The 23,659-nt window shown below is 45.0% G+C and overlaps 1 protein-coding gene across 5 annotated transcripts in view; it reads right to left on the reverse strand.

Annotated features, from left to right (window-relative positions):
- Positions 1 to 487: 487 nt before the first annotated feature.
- Positions 488 to 23,659, reverse strand: part of DPH6 (diphthamine biosynthesis 6) — a 47,480-nt gene continuing 24,308 nt past the window's right edge. For 3 of the 5 annotated variants that reach the window (XM_072115431.1, XM_072115427.1, XM_072115429.1), the window contains exons 9-15: positions 21,710 to 21,842; positions 21,185 to 21,301; positions 18,355 to 18,484; positions 16,465 to 16,642; positions 8,010 to 8,246; positions 7,023 to 7,395; positions 488 to 912 (exon numbers count right to left, since the gene is read on the reverse strand). In XM_072115431.1, the coding sequence (XP_071971532.1) occupies positions 794 to 912; positions 7,023 to 7,395; positions 8,010 to 8,246; positions 16,465 to 16,642; positions 18,355 to 18,484; positions 21,185 to 21,301; positions 21,710 to 21,842 (1,287 nt within the window). In that variant the 3' untranslated portion in view covers positions 488 to 793. Of the gene's footprint in view, positions 913 to 7,022; positions 7,396 to 8,009; positions 8,247 to 16,464; positions 16,643 to 18,354; positions 18,485 to 21,184; positions 21,302 to 21,709; positions 21,843 to 22,636; positions 22,802 to 23,659 lie in introns of those variants that run through there. The other 2 variants (XM_072115428.1, XR_011848815.1) reach the window with 2 other exon arrangements.

Below are 23,659 nucleotides of genomic sequence, written 5' to 3' on the forward strand. Positions count from 1 at the left end.
AGCACATTTTTTGTGCTGAAAAACTAGGCTTATACTCGAGTATATAAGGTAACCCGGGGACTGCCTGTATATGGTAGTTATAGGGGGTGCACAAGCGGCAGTGTATGATGGATTCCTTGCCCCTCTGGCACCGCCGGATACATGAGACGGCTCCGGCCTCCTGAAGCATCCAGTCAGGCAGCTGCGGCAGGTCCTGCAAACTTTCATTTGTGTAACAAGTGTGCGGGCGCAGGACAAAAAGGCCCATTCCAGCCCAATTTGCCAGCAGCTTTGCTCCAGTTACGCCCCCTTGGCGTGGAGGTGGCATAAAGGGGGAAATAATGAATAATTACTGGTGATTTGCCGGTAACTGCGATTACTTCAGGGCCTGTATGCCAGAAAGTCCTGATAATATCCTTCATAGACTTTACCAGCACCTTACTAAGTATAGCAGAAGCAGTACCACATGTTAGAAATGACTCTTAAAGCAGGAAAGAGAGAAAGCACGAAAAAAAAAATCATTATTTTATTACATATAGTGCATGTTTCTTATATCCACATGTAGTATTCATTTATGGCCGCCTGTTTAATATTGGAGCTGCCCCCCAATTTCAGATGCTCCACAGTGTAGAAGGAAATGTATATGTTCTGTGCAACCAGATTTAGTTTTCATGATCACTGGGAGATATATATATATATAATAAAGCCCATGAGTGCAGAGTAACCGGGTGATGAATGATCCCCTCCATTCCGTTGTACAGGGGTTTCCTGCCCGGTCCGATGCTGTAAACACTTCTGTCATAAGTCCATAAGATCAAGAGCTGAGCCACATAGACAGGTGCAGACGTTCTGATATACCCAGTGCTACTACAGGCACCAAGACCAGGCACGGAGCATTGTCACCCCAAACTTCTCGCAGAATCTCTGGCAAATCTGAAAAAATAACAAAAAGACGACATTGGGGTGAATACAAACTGCCACATTACCTGGAAATCTAACTTCACAGCTACAAAGTGTCCTATCTGCAGGCAGCATGTTAAAGTGCAGGAGGAGCTGAGCAGATTGTATATAATGTCCTTTCTGCAGGCAGCATGTTATACAGCAGGAGTAGCTGAGCAGATTGTACATAGTGTCCTATCTGCAGGCAGCATGTTATAGAGCAGGAGGAGCTGAGCTGATTGTACATCGTGTCCTATCTGCAGGCAGCATGTTATAGAGCAGGAGGAGCTGAACTGATTGTACATGGTGTCCTTTCTGCAGGCAGCATGTTATAGAGCAGGAGGAGCTGAGCAGATTGTAAATAGTGTGCTATCTGCAGGCAGCATGTTATAGAGCAGGAGGAGCTGAGCTGATTGTACATGGTGTCCTTTCTGCAGGCAGCATGTTATAGAGCAGGAGGAGCTGAGCAGATTGTACATAGTGTCATATCTGCAGGCGGCATGTTATAGAGCAGGAGGAGCTGAGCTGATTGTACATGGTGTCCTTTCTGCAGGCAGCATGTTATAGAGCAGGAGGAGCTGAGCAGATTGTAAATAGTGTGCTATCTGCAGGCAGCATGTTATAGAGCAGGAGGAGCTGTGCAGATTGTATATAGTGTCCTATCTGCAGGCAGCATGTTATAGAGCAGGAGAAGCTGAGCAGATTGTACAAAGTGTCCTATCTGCAGGCAGCATGTTATAGAGCAGGAGGAGCTGACCAGATTGTACAAAGTGTCCTATCTGTAGGCAGCATGTTATAGAGCAGGAGGAGCTGAGAAGATTGTACATAGTGTCCTATCTGCAGGCAGCATGTTATAGAGCAGGAGGAGCTGAGCAGATTGTAAATAGTGTCCTATCTGCAGGCAGCATGTTATAGAGCAGGGGGCGCTGAGCAGATTTTAAACAGTGTCCTATACATGGACAAAAGGTTATATAGCAGGAAGAACGGGGTAGATTGTACCTTCTGCTCTAGAATGTGCAGCCTGCAGATAGGACACTTATTACAGGTTTCTTTTAATTATATTTATCTCCATTAGGGGAATCCATGTTTACTAGCAAATACTCATCCGACTAAAGAGCAGCCCCACATCCATTCTCAGCGCTGAAAAGCAGTAGGGCATAGCATGGACGACATAGAAGTACATCGCCGCTGGGTCCAGGAAGGGAAATATAAAGGGATTGAAGTTGCTCACAATTTCCCACCATATGGCTTTTTGAAGCATGGGACTAGTAACATATTCCTGAGCTGCCCAAAAAAAGCCTCAAAAATGTAACCACGGCCCAGGAGAAGCCCCGCAGAGGGGAGCGCTGCCATCACTGGCTCCATACAAGTTGTGGGGAGCGTCGCAGGCTCGCTGTGTAATGATAATCTCCTTAGGAAGAGGATTTTTGTGTTGTGCTTTATTAATTCAGGGCCTGATGGGGATATTAGCAGCTCTCGAAATTGGAAAAGCCGGGAGCGCTGCAATTTGCTGAATCCCAAAATGTTCCAAATGAGCAGATAAACAGCAGCAATAATTGGGCTTTATTAAATCAAGGAGTCGTTCATTACAAGTTCCCCAGCTGTACCGGGGAGGGGGGCCAGGAGCTAAACGCACGCACGCACGTGATGGAAATGTACATGTGAATGAGACCCCTTACAGGATACTACTAGTCCCTGGTGCCCAGAGGGGAGGGGGACGCTGGGGAATCACTAAAACTGCCCATAGACTACATGGCAGCAGCCTCCATTTATCCAATAAAAGTTACGAGCCCTGGGCTCCCGTCGGGACCCGCGCAACTCCCATAACTCTGTGCCCCCGTCGCGACCCTGCAGCCCCCGTCGCAACCATGTAACTCCCATAACTCTGTGCTCCCACGGGGACCATGTAACTCCCATCTGATCATTGCAGTCTGGGACTATAGTAAAGCATCCAGAGAGCTTCACCAGAGGTCACAGTGGGCAAAAGGGTCCATTTGTAACTAGGGGTCGTTTGTAAGTCGGGTGTCCTTAAGTAGGAGACCATCTGTATTTGTTATCCATGGCCGTCTTCCGTCTAAAATCAGCTTTTAAAAATATGCTTATGAGCCTGAAGGGCTCTGGGCGGGTGCTACCAGAGCCTCATTAGCGATGTCGTTACACTGCAGCAGCACTCCCACAGCCTTTCTGGCTCATTAGCATAATTTTAAAGGTTGCTTTTATAAGGAAAGGTGGCCATGGGTAACAAATATAAGATTATCATAGTCCCGGTGCCTGGATCTATGAGTAAGTGCCCATGGTTTATCATGATGGGCTTTAATGGTAGATTTTTCTTAACTTTTAACCCTTTCTGTACAGCAAGTTTAAAAACCCAGCAAAACTGAAGTCTTCTGGATTTATCCTAGATAACTTACAACAATACCAAAATTTATTGGGGCTTTTTTTGTATTTGTATTGACCTTCATTTGCATAATGAAATCCTTTTTTTGGGGGCTGTGGTGTCCATAGGATCAGAGCTACTCTGATCCCGGTGGTGGTTAGTGCTAGTGCTGGGCTGTGATAATGTGCAGCCTTGTTGGAACCGATGAAAAGTTCAAAGAACTACCCTCAAGAACCAGCATAAAAACCTGATGCGATGGCCGGAAATCTACCATCCAGATAATACTTACTAAAGCATCTCCAGTTGCAAATAAGCCTCAATTGCTCTGGAAGGGGTGTGGGGGGTGAAGTCACTAGCAATTATCCACTCCTCGGAATCCATGCAGTAGATTTCCTTTAACCCCTTAAGGACGGAGGGTTTTTCGGCTAATTTCTCGCTCTCCAACTTCAAAAATCCATAACTTTTTCATTTTTACGTGTACAGACCTGTGTGAGGGCTTATTTTGTGCGTAACAAATTTTACTTTCCCGTAATGTTATTTATTTTAACATGCCGTGTACTGCGAAGCTGAAAAAAAATTCCAAATGTGGAAAAATTGAAAAAAAAACGCACGTGCGTCACGTTCTTGTGGACTCAGTTTTTACGACTTTCACTCTTCGCTCCAAATAACACGCCTACTTTATTCTTTGGTTCGGTGCGATCGCGGTGATACCAAATTTATATAGGTTTTATTGTGTTTTAATACATTTTCAAAAATTAAACGAATGTGTACAAAAAAGAAAAAAAATTTTTTGCCATCTTCTGACGCTAATAACTTTTTCATACTTTGGCGCACGGAAATGTGTGAGGGGTCATTTTTTGCGAAATGAGGCGACGTTTTCATTGCTACCATTTTGAGGTCTGTGCGACATTTTGATCATTTTTTATTTCATTTTTTATGTTATGTAAAAAGGTGTAAAAGTCGCATTTCGGACATTTGGGCGCCATTTCCCGCCTCGGAGGTCACCGCCGGCCGTAACCGTTTTTATATTTTGATAGATCGGGCATTTTGGGACGCGGCGATACCTAATATGTCTGTGATTTTTACTGTTTGTTATGTTTTATATCCGTTCTAGGGAAAGGGGGGTGATTTGAACTTTTAATATTTTATTAATTTTTTTTATTTTTTAAACTTTTTTTTTTCTTTTTTTTTTCACTATTTTTTAGACCATCTAGGGTACATTAACCCTAGATGGTCAGATCGCTCCTACCATATACTGCAATACTACAGTATTGCAATATATGGCGTTTTTGCAGGTCTTACATTACAATGAGCCACTGGCTCATTGTAACGAACCTGCATAAACCATGTAGCCTCGTGTCAAAAGAAGACCCGAGGCTACCATGGTAACCGATCGCCGCCCCCCGATGACGTTCGGGGGCGTGGCGATCGAAAAAAAGATGGCGGCGCCCGCGCGCCGCCGTCTTTTAAACGCCGCCCGCGACTTTGCGGGCGGCGTTTAGAGGGTTAATAGCCGCGATCGGTGCTAGCACCGACCGCGGTTATTAGCGGTGGGGGTTTTGTGCATAATGCAAAAACCCCCACCTCTGTATGAAGAGGACTCAGCCCGTGAGCCCTCTTCATACATCCCTTATACCTCTGCGCCGTAGAGCTACGGCGCAGAGCGTTAAGGGGTTAAAGGATTAAAGGAAATCTACCATTTGATTTTATAAATTATGAACCAAACATACCTTGAGAATGCTGTTGCTGCACTGATGCAGAAACATGTCTTGTTTAATCCCTGATCAGAGTGGTCTAGCTGAAAAAACTATTATGATAATGAGGCTCTGTCACTCCTGTGGCTGTCTCGGCATTTGCTCCGGAGAATGATGTAATCACTGTGTTGTCCCTGACAGGCAGAAGTAATCAATCGCTGCACCATCTCCCAGCTGCTGTGAATGAGTCATCCAGCTCAGGTTGATTAGTCCTAACTGGACAGTTCAGGCAGCTCTTTTATGTAAGGAAGCCAGTCTGCACTCAGCTTTCCCAAGGTCCTGAATTTTATAATTGTTTTTTGAGGAAACCCACTCGGTTCAGGGATTAAAAAAGATATGCTTCTGCATCAGCGTAGCTACAGCACTCTTATGGTATGTTTGCTTCACAATGCATAAAAACGAATGGTAGATTTCCTTTAAGGGTATTCACATAACAAAATTGTATTCTCGAATGTTGTTTTTCTTTCAGTGAAGCACTGCACGAAAACAAATGAGTCGGTTTTATGCTATTGTTGGCTCCAGCCATGAAGCTACTGTAAAGCAAATCACTAAAATGCTGTAAATAGGAAATGGAAGCTGGAAGCCCCTATTATTGTGTTAATGACAAAAAAGGAGAAACAAATTCTTGTTTTAATAAGTAAAAACAGAAAACTGGTGATACGCTCCCTTTTAAAGAGTTAATATTGTGCATCGTTCGATTTATAGGAATACATCTGCAGTTTGTCAGAAGAGGTAATGGACGCACCTCAGTAGCCGGCACCAAATAATTATCAGCCTTCCCCTAGACAATATGAAGTACTGCTGAAAGCTATACTAATGACATCTCATCCACTTACAGGTTTCCTCCTGTCTTCAGGGAAGTCTCTGGCACCAGTGACATCAGCAAAAAGTACATACACCATCCACACCCGGATCAGCCGGATGGGCACCGCCGTGAGGTCACATAGTGGAGTCAGCGCCCTCCAGCTAATACTAGTAACACCAGGCTGGCACGGTGAGGGACTGTGATAGCTTAAAGGGGTTTTCCACGAACACAAGTTAAGGCCCTATCCTGTCTTACTGAACAGTGGAGGTCTCAGTGAGGAGACCGCCACAGATCACGAAAACAAGGGGTCCGGATGGGGTCCCACGTACCTCCGTTGGACCCTCCTTGCTTTGTCAGACTAATGGAGCAGACGGCCATGCATGACCATTCTGCTCCATTAATCTCTACGGAGCTGACGGCGCTCAGTAATTTCCGTCACCTCCATTGAGATGTGTGGAGCAGAATGGTCATGCGTGTCCGTCTGCTCCATTAATCTCCTGGAGCAGTGAGGGGTCCGACTGAGGTACGTGAAGACCCCATCAGACCCCTTGTTTTTGTGATCTATGTGGGTCTCATCACTGAGATCCCCACCGATCAGTAAGCTAGGCCCTATCCTGTAGATAGGACCTAACTTGTGTTCGTGGTAAAAACCCTTTAATGCAGAATCTGCTACCATTGAAGAACATAGATGAAAATATGCAATATATCCACCTATCGGGGTCCTCCCCTACACTTTTCTGAGATTCATTCTAAAATCCCAACTTTTTTCTAGAGTAAACTTGAAAAGTATTTTTTTTTATCTCATCCCCAAGTGCCTTGTTCATATTAATACAGGTCAGTAATTCTCTATCATTTCCATGTCTCCCTAAGAAGATGATAAGAAGATTCTTGTCTTCTCTCTATGTGCAGCTGGTCTCCACACGCCAGCAGAACGCAAAGGGTATAAGTGATTAAAAAATGGCCGCAAATGATATTACCCCTCATGTACACACACTGTACCCATTACACTTTGTCAAGTATGTGTCTTTGTTTTCACAGATATGTTGGAAAGGTAGGTACACTTTAATTTTGTTGGTTAAAATCTCACTGTTACAGGAAAATATTACAGAAATATCAGCAGCACAAATTTCCACAATGTTGTAAGTAGCACGTCTGAGCGGTCACCTACCTGCTGTGAGGCTCTGTAATTCTACATCATCGCTCCGGCGGAAAACCCTGCAGCACACGGGTATAAGAGAGGAATTTTTCGGAAGTTGAACAGAAGCTTTCTGGAGAACAGTCTTCACAATTTGGCTAACGTTACTGTGGTCCAAGGAGTCCGGCTGAGGTGCTGACAATGAGAGGGACAGTACAAGGGACGCACAGGTCTCACAGCTGGATGTAGAGCCATTCAGTGTCACCTGGAAGCCGAGACCTTTCTCAGTGACGGATATGTTCCTCCTTCCATCCGGATCACTCACAGCAGCCATGACATGCCACTCTACCAGCGCCCCACGGGGGAGCCTGGGAACTACCGCCACTGTAAGGGCAGGGGGGCTATCCTAAAAGTAACAAAAAATGTGCCACTAGAAGTACAGAATGAACAACTTGATACAACTTAAAGGAAATCTAACATTTGCTTTTATGCATTGTGAACCAAACATACCTTGAGAATGCTGGAGCTACACTGATGCAGAAACATATCTTGTTTAGTCCCTGAAAGGGTTTTTTGTTTAAAAAAACAATTATGAAATTCAGGACCTTGGGAAAGCTGGGTGCAGACTGGCTTCCGTAAATGAAAGAGCTGCTTGAACAGTCCAGACAGGACTAATCAACCTGCCTGTCAGGAACAACACAGTGATGATTTATGCTATGCTTATGCAGGGCAGGGCAAGGCCGGAGCACTGCATAATTAGGGTAAGAGGAGAGAGCCAGGGCAGCTACAGGAGCAACATAGCCTCGTTATCATAATTTTATAATATAATTTTATAATTTTCAGCAAAACCACTCAGTTCAGGGATTAAACAAGATATGTTCCTGCATCAGTACAGCTACAGCATTCTCAAGGTATATTTGCTTTATAATGCATCACATCAAATGGTAGATTTCCACCAATGTGAACATTATTACTAATATTTGTTAGCAAAATACGTCAACTAATAACAACTTTCTTTACCTGATTTTCGGCGGTGGCCTCCCATTCTTTTACAGCGCAGTGTATATAGGAGCTATGTGTCACATAGCAATGGGCAAGCATGACGTGACTTCTAGAAGTACCAGGGCTGATGGCATCCAATACTCTATCAACATGACGTAGGGACAGTCTGCTCTCGGCCACGATTCCACCACAAATAAGCTGCATGGTGCATGGTATCAGCGCAATCTGTCCTGCACAAAATATGGCGCCACCAACCTGAAAAAGAAGATATAATGATACATAGTAAAATATGTGACCAATGCATTTCCCACCCTCGGCTTATGCTCGAGTCAATAGGTTTTTCCAGTTTTTTTGTGTCAAAATTAGGGGTCTCGGCTTATACTCGAGTATATACGGTATTAACCTAAAAATATTAATCTGTATACTCCGTATTAATTATAAAATTCTCACTATCAAGAAGGTTTTTGGTACAGGCAACTCCTCTTACAAGTAGACATTTAGGAAATTTAGGCCTAACCCTAGAAGTGCACAATAATTGATGATCGCATGATCTCCACTGTCAGCTGTTTTACTCCCCTGTTCAATGTATAAATAATAATATTAATTTGCATAAGTGAGACAATCCCTTTCACCTGAATCGTATTCTTTGTGCAATAAAAAATGCTGCAAATTTTTCATCTAATGTACCTGTCCCCACCTCAGCCTCACGCAACGTGCATATTGGAGAGAGATGAATGTCACGGTCACACACAGGTAACGGCCATAGTTTGGGGTTCGGTCTGTGGTTGTGATCTTCAGGTGCCCACAGGTCACTTGGACACTATCCTATGGTAAAATATTTGTATATTCTGATGTATAGAGGATGAAACTATACAATAATGACTAACCATTACAGGACTGCTAACACCTAGACCCTGCAGGAGCCCGTCCTGTATTAATCACCCCACTAGTGTCTAATGAATTACTGGAATCTAGTTCTATAGACTATTAACTCTACAGCTAGAGGGAAGACACAACATTGATCTGCGATTCCGGGATATACCAATAGGCAACAAAGAAAACAATCTTTAGCTTCTTCTTTCTGCATACTGACCCCCAAACCAGAACATTCTGCTTGTATCTAGATAAGAAAGGAGTCCACTTACCCAAAATTAAGGGCAACCTGTGACAGTAAACATGATGTGCACACAGCATGTTACAGAGCAGGAGGAGCTGAGCATATAGTACATAGTGTCCTTTCTGCAGGCAGAATGTTATACAGCAGGAGGAGCTGAGTAGATTGTACATCGTGTCCTATCTGCAGGCAGCATGTTAAAAAGAAGGAGGAACTGAGCAAATAGTACATGGTGCCCTACCTGCAGGCAGCATGTTATAGAGCAGGAGGAGCCAAGAAGATTGTACACAATGTTCTATATGCAGGCAGCATATTATAGAGCAGGAGGAGCTGAGCAGGTTGTACATAGTGCCCTATCTGTAGGCAGCATGTTATAGAGCAGGAACAGCCAAGAAGATTGTACACAATGGGGGTCATTTACTAAGGGCCCGATTCGCGTTTTCCCGACGTGTTACCCGAATATTTCCGATTTGCGCCGATTGTACCTGAATTGCCCCGGGATTGTGGCGCACGCGATCGGATTGTGGCGCATCGGCGCCGGCATGCGCGCGGCGGAAATCGGGGGGCTTGGCCGAACAAAAACCCGACGTATTCAGAAAAACCGCCGCATTTAAAAACCGAAAAAGTGTCGCTTGGGGAGCTCTTACCTTCACCTGGTCCGAGGTGGTGCATTCCGGCGCGATGAGATGACTTTCAGCGCAGCAGCGCCACCTGGTGGACGGCGGAGGAACTACCTTCTTAAATCCCGGCCGGACCCGAATCCAGAGCAGAGAACGGGCCGCTGGATCGCGAATGGGCCGGGTAAGTAAATTTGCCCCACTGTCCTATCTGCAGGCAGTATGTTATAGAGCAGGAGGAGCTGAGCAGATTGTACATAGTTTCCTATCTGCAGACAGCATGTTATAAAGCAGGAGGAGCGGAGAAGATTTCAGGATAACTTTAAAGCATACATTGTATTTAATTCAGTTAAATTCTAGATTTCTTGTCTGCTAGGACGCCAACTGAAATCCCTATTCAGTGATAGACAGCCTCTCAGCATACACCTAGTAGCCATCTATTGGACTCCTAACCATAGAGAGCATATGGATAAAATAAAAGTCATTCTGAATCTTCTCCCACAAAACTATAAACCTATGACACAGGAAAGAAATCCTTGTGCATCCAGGAAACTTCTGTAAAGGCTATGGAACAAATGTTACTGTCTTCTGTATTTTTTGCATATAGTTCTATAGTTTGTATATACTATACATTGGTTCTGTATGGAGTAGTGGACTATATACACGTCTCTGTCCTGCTCCCTGACCTGGGTAAGATATCTTCAGGCATTCTTAATATAAATTCCTATCCAGATCTATAAACGGCCTTAAATGTTAATAAAAGCTTCCTTCTCCATCAATAAACAAGGCACATCCATGGATCCGGAACTAGATTTGCATAAGTTTCTAATGAACGCAGTCCCCTGCACCACAGCCGGGATTACTGATAGGACATGTCTGTCCCCTGTTAGAACAGAAATCCTCTAATTTCTTCCTCTTTGTGACCCCACATAGATCGGCTGTCTGTAACTAACGCGGCCTCCCATCAATACCCAATAACCCGAATCCAGCTGATAAATGCAGCGCAGCGCCTGAAGAGCTCGCTCTTATCCCGGGGTCAGAGGTCAGCCGATACTCAATAGGGAAACCAGCGTTTTGCCTTCATCTCCCACTGCGAGGCAGGATTGTGCATCTCTGTGCATACTGAGTGATATACAGAGCGTCCTCCCGTCAGGATAGAGGATGGAGATGATGAGAGTCATGGGCCAGACGCAGATACCTACAACACATCCGGATCAGTAAGATACCGCCATACGGGCTTAATACCTACATCCCCGCAGAAAATGATCTGTGTAAATATCCATGATGAGGTGGGGGCAGCATGTAAGTGGCTCCCCCTGGAGATCTAACCTCTGGCCTTGGCTCCAACCCAAATCAATAAAAGATGTAACCTGCCGCATCAGATCCCTAACGGGATTAGGGACCTTCTCGTCTCGCAGTGTGTGATAATCCTGCCAGTAATTAGACTAATAGAAGCCGTCCCTGCAGGGAGCACAACACACAGCAAGATGTATCCCCACACTGCATACCCTGTATATACCACGTATCCTAACGTGTCATCACCTCCTCATATCAATGGGAAACTTCATTACACTTGTCTTTCTATATAAATAGTTATTACAGCAATGAATAAACTATCTACGGGGTAGAAAAGTATGAGAAAGTTAGGGTATCCATATGGATAGATAGATAGATAGATATAAGATAGATAGATACAAAAAAAGATTTCCTTAGCGGCACTGCAATAAAATAAGGGATAGGTGCACGTTACCACCGGACAGCCACATCCTTCCAAATGTAGAAAAACGAACGGCACTCCAAAGTAGTGGAATAATTCAAGTGGTGTTTATTCCGAAGCAGCACTTGAATTATTCCACTACTTTGGAGTGCCGTTCGTTTTTATTTTTCTATAGAGAGATACATAGAGAGGAAGAGAGAGAGATACATAGAGAGGAAGAGAGAGAGATACATAGAGAGGAAGAGAGAGAGATACATAGAGAGGAAGAGAGAGAGATACATAGAGAGGAAGAGAGAGAGATACATAGAGAGGAAGAGAGAGAGATACATAGAGAGGAAGAGAGAGAGATACATAGAGAGGAAGAGAGAGAGGAAGAGAGAGAGGAAGAGAGAGAGGAAGAGAGAGAGGAAGAGAGAGAGGAAGAGAGAGAGGAAGAGAGAGAGGAAGAGAGAGAGGAAGAGAGAGAGGAAGAGAGAGAGGAAGAGAGAGAGGAAGAGAGAGAGGAAGAGAGAGAGGAAGAGAGAGAGGAAGAGAGAGAGGAAGAGAGAGAGGAAGAGAGAGAGGAAGAGAGACAGACAGGAGATGATAGAGATAGATACAAAGTTCTAGCAGCACAACAAGTATCACATTTTTTTAATGGTGGGTGCACTCTATAAAGGATCTCCCTATTGCTCCCATTCTGAATAAGGTTTTTTTCACCTTATTTTTTGGTCTACTGCTTTTATTTTTGATATTAGATGAGAGAAGATGGATAGATATGAGAAATTATACATAGGAGAATTGTATGCTATTAATAAAAAGATTGATAAGGATGAGAAGGATAGATAGAGATAGAATTGAGAGATGATAAAGATAAATAAAAGAATGGATGAATAAATAGATATATAATAGAGATTAGATCAATAGAACCAAGAGATTAGACAGATCAAATACATTCATATAGATATTATAGAGAGATTAGGTAGACATGAGAAAGATATATAGACTAGATAGATAGATATATAGACTAGATAGATAGATAGATAGATAGATAGATAGATAGATAGATAGATAGATAGATAGATAGAAGAGATAGAAGAGATAGAGAGATACGAGATAGATAGGAGCTAGACAGACATTTTACAAAGGAGAGAATTATGAAATACATGGAAATTATCCATAGGAAATGTATGGACTAGAATAGATATGTGAAAGAAAGATCAGAGTGATATGAGACAAGCAGATAAGATAGGGTACATATGGATAGGTATATAGATGTACATATACATGTATGCATTTGGCTGGCACCCATTTTTTCTATATTGTTTTCAGTGCCGCTGTGGATTATTTGTTAAGTGCAGATGTATGTTTGTGTATATATATATAACATTTGAAAAGTCCAGCAGCACCAGAATTGCCAAGTAATTTTGTGGGTGCAAACCCCAATATCCTGGTCTTGACACACCAGACAAATATATCCAAGAAAAAAATGAGACTGCACTCCAAGGTAAAATGTGAAAAAAACGGATGGGAGCTTTATTAGCCCAAGTGCAACATTTCAGACCCTGTTCAGGATCCTTTTTCAAGGCTTAAAAAAGGATCCTGAACAGGGTCTGAAATGTTGCACTTGGGCTAATAAAGCTCCCATCCGTTTTTTTCACATTTTACCTTGGAATGCAGTCTCATGTTTTTCTTATATATATATATATATATATATATATATATATATATATATATATATATATGAATGTATGTATGTATGTATGTGTACGTATGTATATAAATATACACACACACACGTAAATCACAGTCACCCAACTTATGTAAGTTATATAATAATCTGTCATAGAAGTTTTTGTAGAATGGTTCCTGTCCCATATATAAAATATAATGTGAGGACATTTGTGGATTTGGGGGCTGCTCAGGTGGAAGTAAGCCCTCGCTGTGTGTGCGCTGTTGGGTGGTGCTGCGTCTTGCTGTGTTTGCCTGTCTGAATGCTGTATGCCCCCGTCCTGGATGTGCTGTGCAGGGCAGGCAGCGCTGTCACCTCCGCTTTGTCCACGCCGCGCTGATTACCCTCTTTTTTTTCTGCCGAGATTCGCTTTGCGAATGCTATCAAGGTCAGGAGCAGTCGCTCAGAAAATACAAAATGAGCCCTCCCCACCCTTCCTCGGCATGCCTCCCTCCCCTGCAGTGCTTCACTGGGTGCAGGAGAAAGGAGCAGTATTACCTTATACAAGCTGTAATGTATTAATACCCCTGGAGTGCTGCTTCCCCTGCAGAGGATCCTCCCAAATTCTTATAGGCACCTGAATGGTAAATAATCATATCCAGGGGCCTTGGCACATACACACGCTCCACCAGGACCTCATATTAAACTGCCTTCCCTTTAATTACACATAAGCAATTATTTCATTGTTCCATTAAATTACAGAGTAAAGTTTATAGGCCTTGGCTACCTCACCTACACCTAGAGATTGAAGGCTGCAGAGTCAATGTGCCACCTCGCTCCACCCATAGGGAGTCAATGCGTGCGACCACCGCCCCACCCATAGGGAGTCAATGCGTGCGACCACCGCCCCACCCATAGGGAGTCAATGCGTGCGACCACCGCCCCACCCATAGGGAGTCAATGCGTGCGACCACCGCCCCACCCATAGGGAGTCAATGCGTGCCACCACCGCCCCACCCATAGGGAGTCAATGCGTGCCACCACCGCCCCACCCATAGGGAGTCAATGCGTGCCACCACCGCCCCACCCATAGGGAGTCAATGCGTGCCACCACCGCCCCACCCATAGGGAGTCAATGCGTGCCACCACCGCCCCACCCATAGGGAGTCAATGCGTGCGACCACCGCCCCACCCATAGGGAGTCAATGCGTGCGACCACCGCCCCACCCATAGGGAGTCAATGCGTGCGACCACCGCCCCACCCATAGGGAGTCAATGCGTGCGACCACCGCCCCACCCATAGGGAGTCAATGCGTGCGACCACCGCCCCACCCATAGGGAGTCAATGCGTGCGACCACCGCCCCACCCATAGGGAGTCAATGCGTGCGACCACCACCCCACCCATAGGGAGTCAATGCGTGCGACCACCGCCCCACCCATAGGGAGTCAATGCGTGCGACCACCGCCCCACCCATAGGGAGTCAATGCGTGCGACCACCGCCCCACCCATAGGGAGTCAATGCGTGCGACCACCGCCCCGCCCATAGGGAGTCAATGCGTGCGACCACCGCCCCGCCCATAGGGAGTCAATGCGTGCGACCACCGCCCCGCCCATAGGGAGTCAATGCGTGCGACCACCGCCCCGCCCATAGGGAGTCAATGCGTGCGACCACCGCCCCGCCCATAGGGAGTCAATGCGTGCGACCACCGCCCCGCCCATAGGGAGTCAATGCGTGCGACCACCGCCCCACTCATAGGGAGTCAATGCGTGCGACCACCGCCCCACTCATAGGGAGTCAATGCGTGCGACCACCGCCCCCACTCACAGGGAGTCAATGCGTGCGACCACCGCCCCCACTCACAGGGAGTCAATGCGTGCGACCACCGCCCCCACTCACAGGGAGTCAATGTGCGACCACCGCCCCCACTCACAGGGAGTCAATGTGCGACCACCGCCCCCACTCACAGGGAGTCAATGTGCGACCACCGCCCCCACTCACAGGGAGTCAATGTGCGACCACCGCCCCCACTCACAGGGAGTCAATGTGCGACCACCGCCCCCACTCACAGGGAGTCAATGTGCGACCACCGCCCCCACTCACAGGGAGTCAATGTGCGACCACCGCCCCCACTCACAGGGAGTCAATGTGCGACCACAGGCCCACTCATAGGGAGTCAATGTGTGACCACCGGCCCACTCATAGGGAGTCAATTTTTCATTAGAAACTGTGCACCTAAATATCTTAAGGGACAGCTCGGTTTTTATCATATGGAAAGAGTTAAATAGCGGCAGAGTCACAGTCTTGAAAGATACAAAACCCAAAACTACAAATATTCCTGCCGTCTGACATTTTGGCTACACTTGTCACAGTCTTAACATAAGGACGGCTCCTACATTGCTCCTGGTGTTCTGAATATTACAATCTTCTTCGTTTCCTTCAAGGAGGTGGAGGGGGGGGGGGGGTTTAGAAGGGGACATTATTTCTGCCAAGGTGCCTCCTGTGACCTGCCCGCCGGGGGTCTCCTTCCAGGACACTGGAAATACTGACAAACCCCATCACCCCGCATTAAGCGCCTTCACTCTAATACCCCTCATTCCAAGGAGTTGCAAGACCGTCAGCTAAAGGGCACAGTGTCTGAGTGACTGATGCTGAAGGGACAGTCTCTACCCAAGGCTGTCACATCCTACAGACCTTCTTCCAATCTATCCAGCCGACGTGACGTGTAACTGATGTATATGGACACTAGGTGGCAGTGTGACCCTGCTGCATGCACTGCATAAAACTCAATCTGCCAACACAATAAACAAAACATAAAGCATTTGTCACTGCTGCGCCTCCGTCTACGATAAGGGAAGCCACCAGACGCGGCTTCTACACAGACGCTCAACTCCCTGATCTCTGCATGCAAGAGGGACTTACTAAAAGTTGTGCAAAGCTGTCGCCCCCCCAACCCCGATTTTTGGAACCTTAATACTCCCCTATATACATGTATGCGATATTACAGGACTACATCTATTCTCCAGCCGCTTTGGTCAAGTGAGTGACAAGATCTCGTAAGCAGTGACCTGGATAAAGCGGCACCCTCTCACACACAGACACTCGGCTATCTCCAGGATTTCAATATTAATAATGTTCAAAGAGGATTTCAATAATCGGAAAAGACGCACGTTTTCATCCCACGCCACGTGATTAGCAAAGGAAATTCCCCCGGGGGACAGAAATGTGTCACACTACATTGCACTACCTCTGCTGCCCTGCCATGTCAGGGAATATTATTAGTACCGCGGCACGGACCAGATTAATCAAGGTGCTAAGTGACACTAAGCGTCTAATGACGCCACATCGCACGCCTGATCCACATTGCTGCTCACCCGCACGGCTTGGCTGTAGGGTCCAATGTTCGCAGGGGCCCAGTGGGAAATGCTCTGTACATGCATGGCTATCTTCTCTGGGGGGCAGTCTTCATCGCAGATGACAGGCAGCCACCGCCAAAAGAGAACATCCATCTTCAAGAGGGTATCCTGGGGTAGACAGCACTGCACACAGACCCTGAAAATCCATGGAGAAAGTGATAAAAAGATCAGACAATTGCGAAAACACGCTAAATGTCAGCAGCTGAGATAGGGGGCGCCGTTTGCATCGTCCCCAATACACCTTAATATTGCGCAGGGGAAAAGGTTCTGCTGCTCTTATGATCAGGCATATTGAATCCAACAGCCCAATCATTTGAGAGGCTAACCCCATAAACATAAGTCTGTCGTTCTTTATGGTTGATATTTATCTAATGTGTATATCAATGATGGTCATTTTCATTGTACTGGTTTTTAGGATGATATAATAGTAAATGCAGATAGCTTTCATTGCCTTTAACTGTTAAATACCTTCCCTTTAACAAATTTGTCTTATTTTTTTATTTTATCTTTCCAAATGACAGCGCTAATAATAGAGCTAAGCCCCGTTTACTTGAACAGAGCCAAGATGCCATACCAGACGTCACTTGTGGACAACTATTCCTGGAAAATATTTTAAAGGGGTTGTCCCCTCTCAGCAGATAGTTGAGGTTTGTGTAACAAAAAGTTAACAATTTTCCAAAATACTTTCTGTATCAATCCCTAAAACCTTTCTATATTTCTGCTTGCTGTCATTCTATAGGAAGCTTTATTACTTACTACCTGTGGATAAACAACGGTTGCTGGTCATGTGATGTCACATAGGTGCACAGCTCGTTATATCCCGGGTCATGTGATGTCACACAGGCGCACGGTTCGTTATATCCCTGGTTATGTGATGTCACACAGGCGCACGGTTCGTTATATCCCTGGTCATGTGATGTCACACAGGTGCACGGCTTGTTATATCCCTGGTTATGTGATGTCACACAGGTGCACGGCTCGTTATATATCCCTGGTCATGTGATGTTGCACAGGTTCATGGCTCGTTATATCCCTGGTCATGTGATGCCACAGGTGCATGGCTCGTTATATCCCTAATCATGCGATGTCACATAGGTGGATGGCTTGTTATATCCCTAGTCATGTGATGTCAAACAGGTGCACATGTCATTATATCCCTCATCATGTTAAGTCACAGCTCATTATATCCCACGGCGAGTTCTGTCACACAGGTACTGAGCTCATATTTCTCTCACACACACAGCTTTGATTACTCTCTCTGATGTCACACAGGTGCAAGGCACGTTATATCACAGACAGTAATCAAAGCTGTGTGTGTGAGAGAAATGTGAGCTCAGTACCTGTGTGACAGAACTCGCCATGGGATATAATGAGCTGTGACTTCACTCGATGAGGGATATAATGATATGTGCACCTGTGTGACATCACATGACTGGGGATATAACAAGCCGTGTACCTGTGTGCCATCACATGACCAGGGAAATAACGAGCCGTGTACCTGTGTGACATCACATGACCAGGGATATAACAAGCCGTGTACCTGTGTGACATCACATGACCAGGGATATAACGAGCCGTGTACCTGTGTGACATCACATGACCAGGGATATAACGAGCCGTGTACCTGTGTGCCATCACATGACCAGGGATATAACAAGCCGTGTACCTGTGTGCCATCACATGATCAGGGACCAGTTTTTATCCACTGGAATTAAAAAAAAAAAAAAGCTTATTGAACCTATAGAATAACAGCAAGCAGAGATCTAGAAAACTGTTAGGGGAACTTATATGCTCCCAACTAAAGACACAGTGGCAACAGGTGAAAAGTTCACAAAAAGTTATTGTTACCGAGATGGAGGAGCTGAAGGAAAGCGGGTGGCATATTCAGCGTTGATGTAGGTGAAGTCATCCATGTTTCGTACGTACAGGTGAACCAGCACAGCGTCGCTCATCTGCAGGCCCGACTCTTGTGCTTGTGCTGCAAAGGAGAAGAGCAAAGATATGTTCATTGGACATTATAGTCTACATCTACACATCCATGTTAGGCCGTGGTCACACGTTCTGCTAGCGTTGTGTTCATAATGCGACACTAGCGCACAGGCAGTGGGCTTCGGCCTGATCAGAATATGCGTTTCGAGGGAAACGCATGCGATCGGTAACCAGGCCCCGGTGTCCTGTATTGGCCCCCTGTGTGCTAGCGTCGCATTATGAACCCAACGCTAGCGGAACGTGTTACCGCAGCCTTACAATCTGTAACTGCCCTTCTAGAATATGTGAAGCACAGATCCAGTGCTCGTCTCTCTGGAAATGTCCGGTTTATTAAATCATTGTATTTCACCTAAAATAACAAATTTCTTCTATGTTGTTCCTTGGCTATTCCTGCTAAAGATAGATAAATCCATTGATTCCTGGAGGCATCTTGCTTGAAAATGAATATACTCTGAAGATAACCAATCCTTAATAATTTATCACATTTTTTAATTCATTTATTTCATTTGTACACTCTAGGAGAAAAATACTGAATATTCGCCCACTATTAGCCAACTCGAATGACAGGAGAGATCTAGAATATTCTTACTGTCCCCAATGTGCAGACGATGGGAGTTCCCTTGCCTCGTAAATACAAAGCTGTCCACAGCTAAACCTTGACTCACAACACCATGAAAACCCCACGGCCGCCATAGTGTTAACATCCATCTGTCACGAGTTACTAACGCTACACCTCGAGAGGCGTGTTACGAAATCTGACAATTAATCCCTCGGCAGCGCAGAATGTTCTCATTGTCTTTAATATTCTTAGGACAGGCACACGCCCGGATTATCGTATTATAACCATTACTCTGCTTCCCCCGTCACATTGATTGTCTCACCAAGAGCCAATTCCCAAACCCATGAGACCAGATGACACATATCTGGATAGACTTAGGTCTTGCTCTCCCCATCTCTGTAATGTTCTGGTAGCCTAATAGGGTACTACATGGACAACTTACTGATCCGAGAGGGGGATATGGGGGATCAAAGTCTCAACGATCTGATATTGATGACCACCCCCAATCCTGAGAATAAAGGGGCCCCAAAGCTAGATCGCTGCTACGTCCCCTCCAGCACGACCCCATCTAAGAATCCTAAATACCTAAACAAGATGATGGTATTTTTTTTTGCAAAATGCAATATTTACAACTCCAGTTTCCCTTTATAGGGAAAGTCTGACCAAAAATTATTTGCCACCAAAAAATTAAAACAATTCTTACGTCTCATTGGACCGTAGATTTTTGGTATTCTATTCCATGTCAACCGTTAAGGGAGCCGCCATCTTGCCTTGGGTTTCTCTATTAATAGCTGCTACATGGTCACAGAAAGGACTTGATGAATGTCATCTGGTAAATCATAATTTACCTTTACATTTTTATACAAAGTTTTTGCGGCTGAATAATTTTTATTATTTTAGGAAACTTAAGCATTTGGCAGGACATGCAGTACAGGCATATTAAATGGGGATCACTTATCAAAGGTCAGCCAAAAGATATCTCCATAAGCAGAGGACAGCGGGGCTGTCACAATGTGTCAGTGCCAGCACAACATCCCCTCCACTCATCCCCTATGGATAGGATACAACATCCCCTATGGATTTAATACAACACCCCCTTTACTCATCCCCTATGGATAGGATAAAACATCCCCTTTACTCATCCCCTATGAAAAGGATACAACATTCCCTTTACTCACCCCCTATGGAAAGGATACAACATCCCCTATGGATAGAATACAACATCCCCTATGTATTTTATACAACTTCCCCTATCCTTATAGATAGAATACATGTAATTTCCTATGGATAGGAAACAACATCCCCCTCCACACATCCACTATGGATAGGATACAACAACCACTCCACTCATCCCCTATGGATAAAATACAACATCCCCTATGGATAGGATATAGCATCTCCTTCACTCATCCCCCATGGATAGAATACAACACCCCCTCCACTCATCCCCTATGGATAGAATACAACAACCACTCCACTCATCCCCTATGGATAAAATACAACATCCCCTATGGATAGGATATAGCATCTCCTTCACTCATCCCCCATGGATAGAATACAACACCCCCTCCACTCATCCCCCATGGATAGAATACAACACCCCCTCCACTCATCCCCTATGGATATGATACAACAACCCCTCTACTCATCCCCTATGGATAGAATACAACACCCCCTCCACTCATCCCCTATGGATAGGATATAGCATCTCCTTCACTCATCCCCCATGGATAGAATACAACACCCCCTCCACTCATCCCCTATGGATAGAATACAACACCCCCTCCACTCATCCCCTATGGATAGAATACAACACCCCCTCCACTCATCCCCTATGGATATGATACAACAACCCCTCTACTCATCCCCTATGGATATGATACAACAACCCCTCTACTCATCCCCTATGGATAGAATACAACATCCCCTATGGATAGAATACAACACCCCCTCCACTCATCCCCCATGGATATGATACAACAACCCCTATGGATAGGATACAACACCCCCTATGGATAGGATACAACACCCCCTATGGATAGGATACAACACCCCCTCCACTCATCCCCTATGGATAGTATACAACATCTGGATAAAGGCACAGTATGGTACCCATGTAGTAATCCTTGCCTTGCAATGAGAAGAGTGCAGTGTGAACGGCCTCCTGGACATCACTTCCCCGGGCTGTTACCTCACTGATCCATCGGAATCCACACGATGATTGGGACGACTGCTGTACTGCGATACCTGCATACAAGGAACCATGATGTTAGGTTAAGATTATTAAGATTATATAATACTTTGCACAAGAGTGTACAGTATGAGGGCAAGTTAGCCACAACGCCCCCTACAGGTCAATAACATACACTGCCTCATATAAAATCTTGTCCGGCCACATCAAGGTTTTCTCCTATTCACAGGATACCATGTAACCAGCCCTGTGCACAATCGTATATGTAAAAATCTGTCAAGAGAAACTGCACATTTTATAACACCCTGTCCACTAGTAAAATGTAGTTCCCATCAGCATGACCTGTGGTTGCAGGACACGGGTCAAAATCCCATCATTGTAACTGATGTTACATATATCTGCAGTGTGCGACGCTCCTACACATCTACCAATAAACAGAATTTTGTATGTCCCCGAGTATTTACCTGAAGGCCATGCCTGGGGGAGATGAGGAACAGGTTTCTTTACCACCTCACTGGATGCTGAGGTCTCATCTGGAAGAAGACTTTGGATATCACAGGGACAAGGTCCTGCTGCCACCAGAGGACATCCGACCTGCTAAGGGGAGGCAAATGGTGAGAGGCATCACTGCGGTATATAGGGGCCAAGGTGCAGCGTTTTTGTAGATCAAATCTGTAGGTCAAAGATCAATGAGCCAGGAATATAGTAATACTGTGTCCTTTTGTCATGTCTGGCCCAGTATGCCTTCCAAATATTGTACAGTAAGTTTATTTCAAAGGTTTAAGGAAATCTAAAATCCATCATAATGAACCAGGGACATTACTCATAGATCCAGGCACCGTGACTGTGGTAATAGTCTTATATTTGTTATACATGGTCTCCTTCCTTCTAATAGCAACTTTTAAAATTATGCAAATCAAGCAGAAAGGTTCCGAGGGGTGATACAGAGTCCGTCTGTACTCTCTCCCCCCCCCCCCCTGCTCCCTCAACACTTCCCCCCTCCTTTTTCCTGCTGTAATCGCACACAGTGGGAGGAGGAATGGTTTCTGCACAGTGTAACAACTTGTGAATCTGCAGCATGGAGGGGCTCTGATAACACCCCAGAATCCCTTCAGACTCATTAGCATAATTTAAAAAGTAGATACTAGAAGGAAGGAGGCCATGGATAACAAATAAAAGAAGATTACCACATTGCCTTGATCTATCAGTAAGTGCTTATGGTATATCAGGCTTTATTTTGATGGTAGATTTCATTTAAAGGGAATCTGTCACCAGGGACCTCATATTCACTAAAGACAGGTTGTAGAAGCCCATCACACCTGCAGTGCAAATATGTCTTTCTGCTTTCTCTAAGCATTTGCATTACAATATAATTGTGTGTTATTACTTACCTTGCACCCTGACAGAATCCTTTATGCAGTCCCAGAGGTTGGGCTTTGGTTTAGATGCATTTTAAAAAACAACATGTGACTTCTCTGTGCTGCACACGCCTCAGCTCTCTGACATCAGTGGAGGAAGGAGGAGCTGAACAGGAACACAGAGGTGGGGGCTGAGAGCTGCAGAGTGAGTAGCACAGACAAGTCTCATGTTAAAACACACACAATTATATTGTAATGAAAATGCTTAGAAAAGGCAGAAATACATACCCACAATGCAGCTGTAATTGACTTCTACAACCTGTCTGTAGTGAAAATAAGGTCTCGGGTGACAGGTTCCCCATTAAAGTACAACTATAAAATATAAAAACCTTTGCACTTAGCAAACATAGGCTATTCTCAAATTCAGTCTAATCAGCTATCTGCAGGTGTTTGTACAGCACAGCTGGAGGGTGGGCAAAGCTTGTTGGGAGGGGAGGAGTGCACTCGCCGCTTGCTATGTGCAGAAGAATAGCAGTTCCCACTAAGTAAACAGGACCTTGAGTGATGTCTCATCACATGCTTCATATCGTCCAATTACAAACATGCTGTTCTGATTCAGGTGGATGCCCTCAGTGCTCTGGCCTCAGTGCCCTTAGTGGATGTCACAACTAGAAAGTGCCACCCACTTCAGGAATAGTTGAATATGATTTTTTAAGGGCGGCAGACGGATATACCAGGATGAATCTCAGGCTAGGAAGAAGCCAGCAGCATGTTATAGGTACCGTTGGAATAGTTATCAAAGTCTCTCTCCAGCTGCGCTAAAACTTTTTTTTGTCAGTAACTTTACAGTTTCTCTTTAAAGTATTTATAGTCCAAAAGGGAAATGCACCAGAAAATCCACACCAAATCACATCAATTTTTTTTGCAGCTTTTCTGAAGTATATTTCAAAAGCTCATCTCAAAAAAAGAAATATTTCCAAACTTTTTTGTCCTATATAATATATTGGGATGGTGGTAGTAGTAGTGTAAATCTGCCTCCTAAACTTGAGCATATCA

The sequence above is a fragment of the Engystomops pustulosus genome, chromosome 7 (assembly GCF_040894005.1).
Source record: "Engystomops pustulosus chromosome 7, aEngPut4.maternal, whole genome shotgun sequence".
NCBI lineage: Eukaryota > Metazoa > Chordata > Amphibia > Anura > Leptodactylidae > Engystomops > Engystomops pustulosus.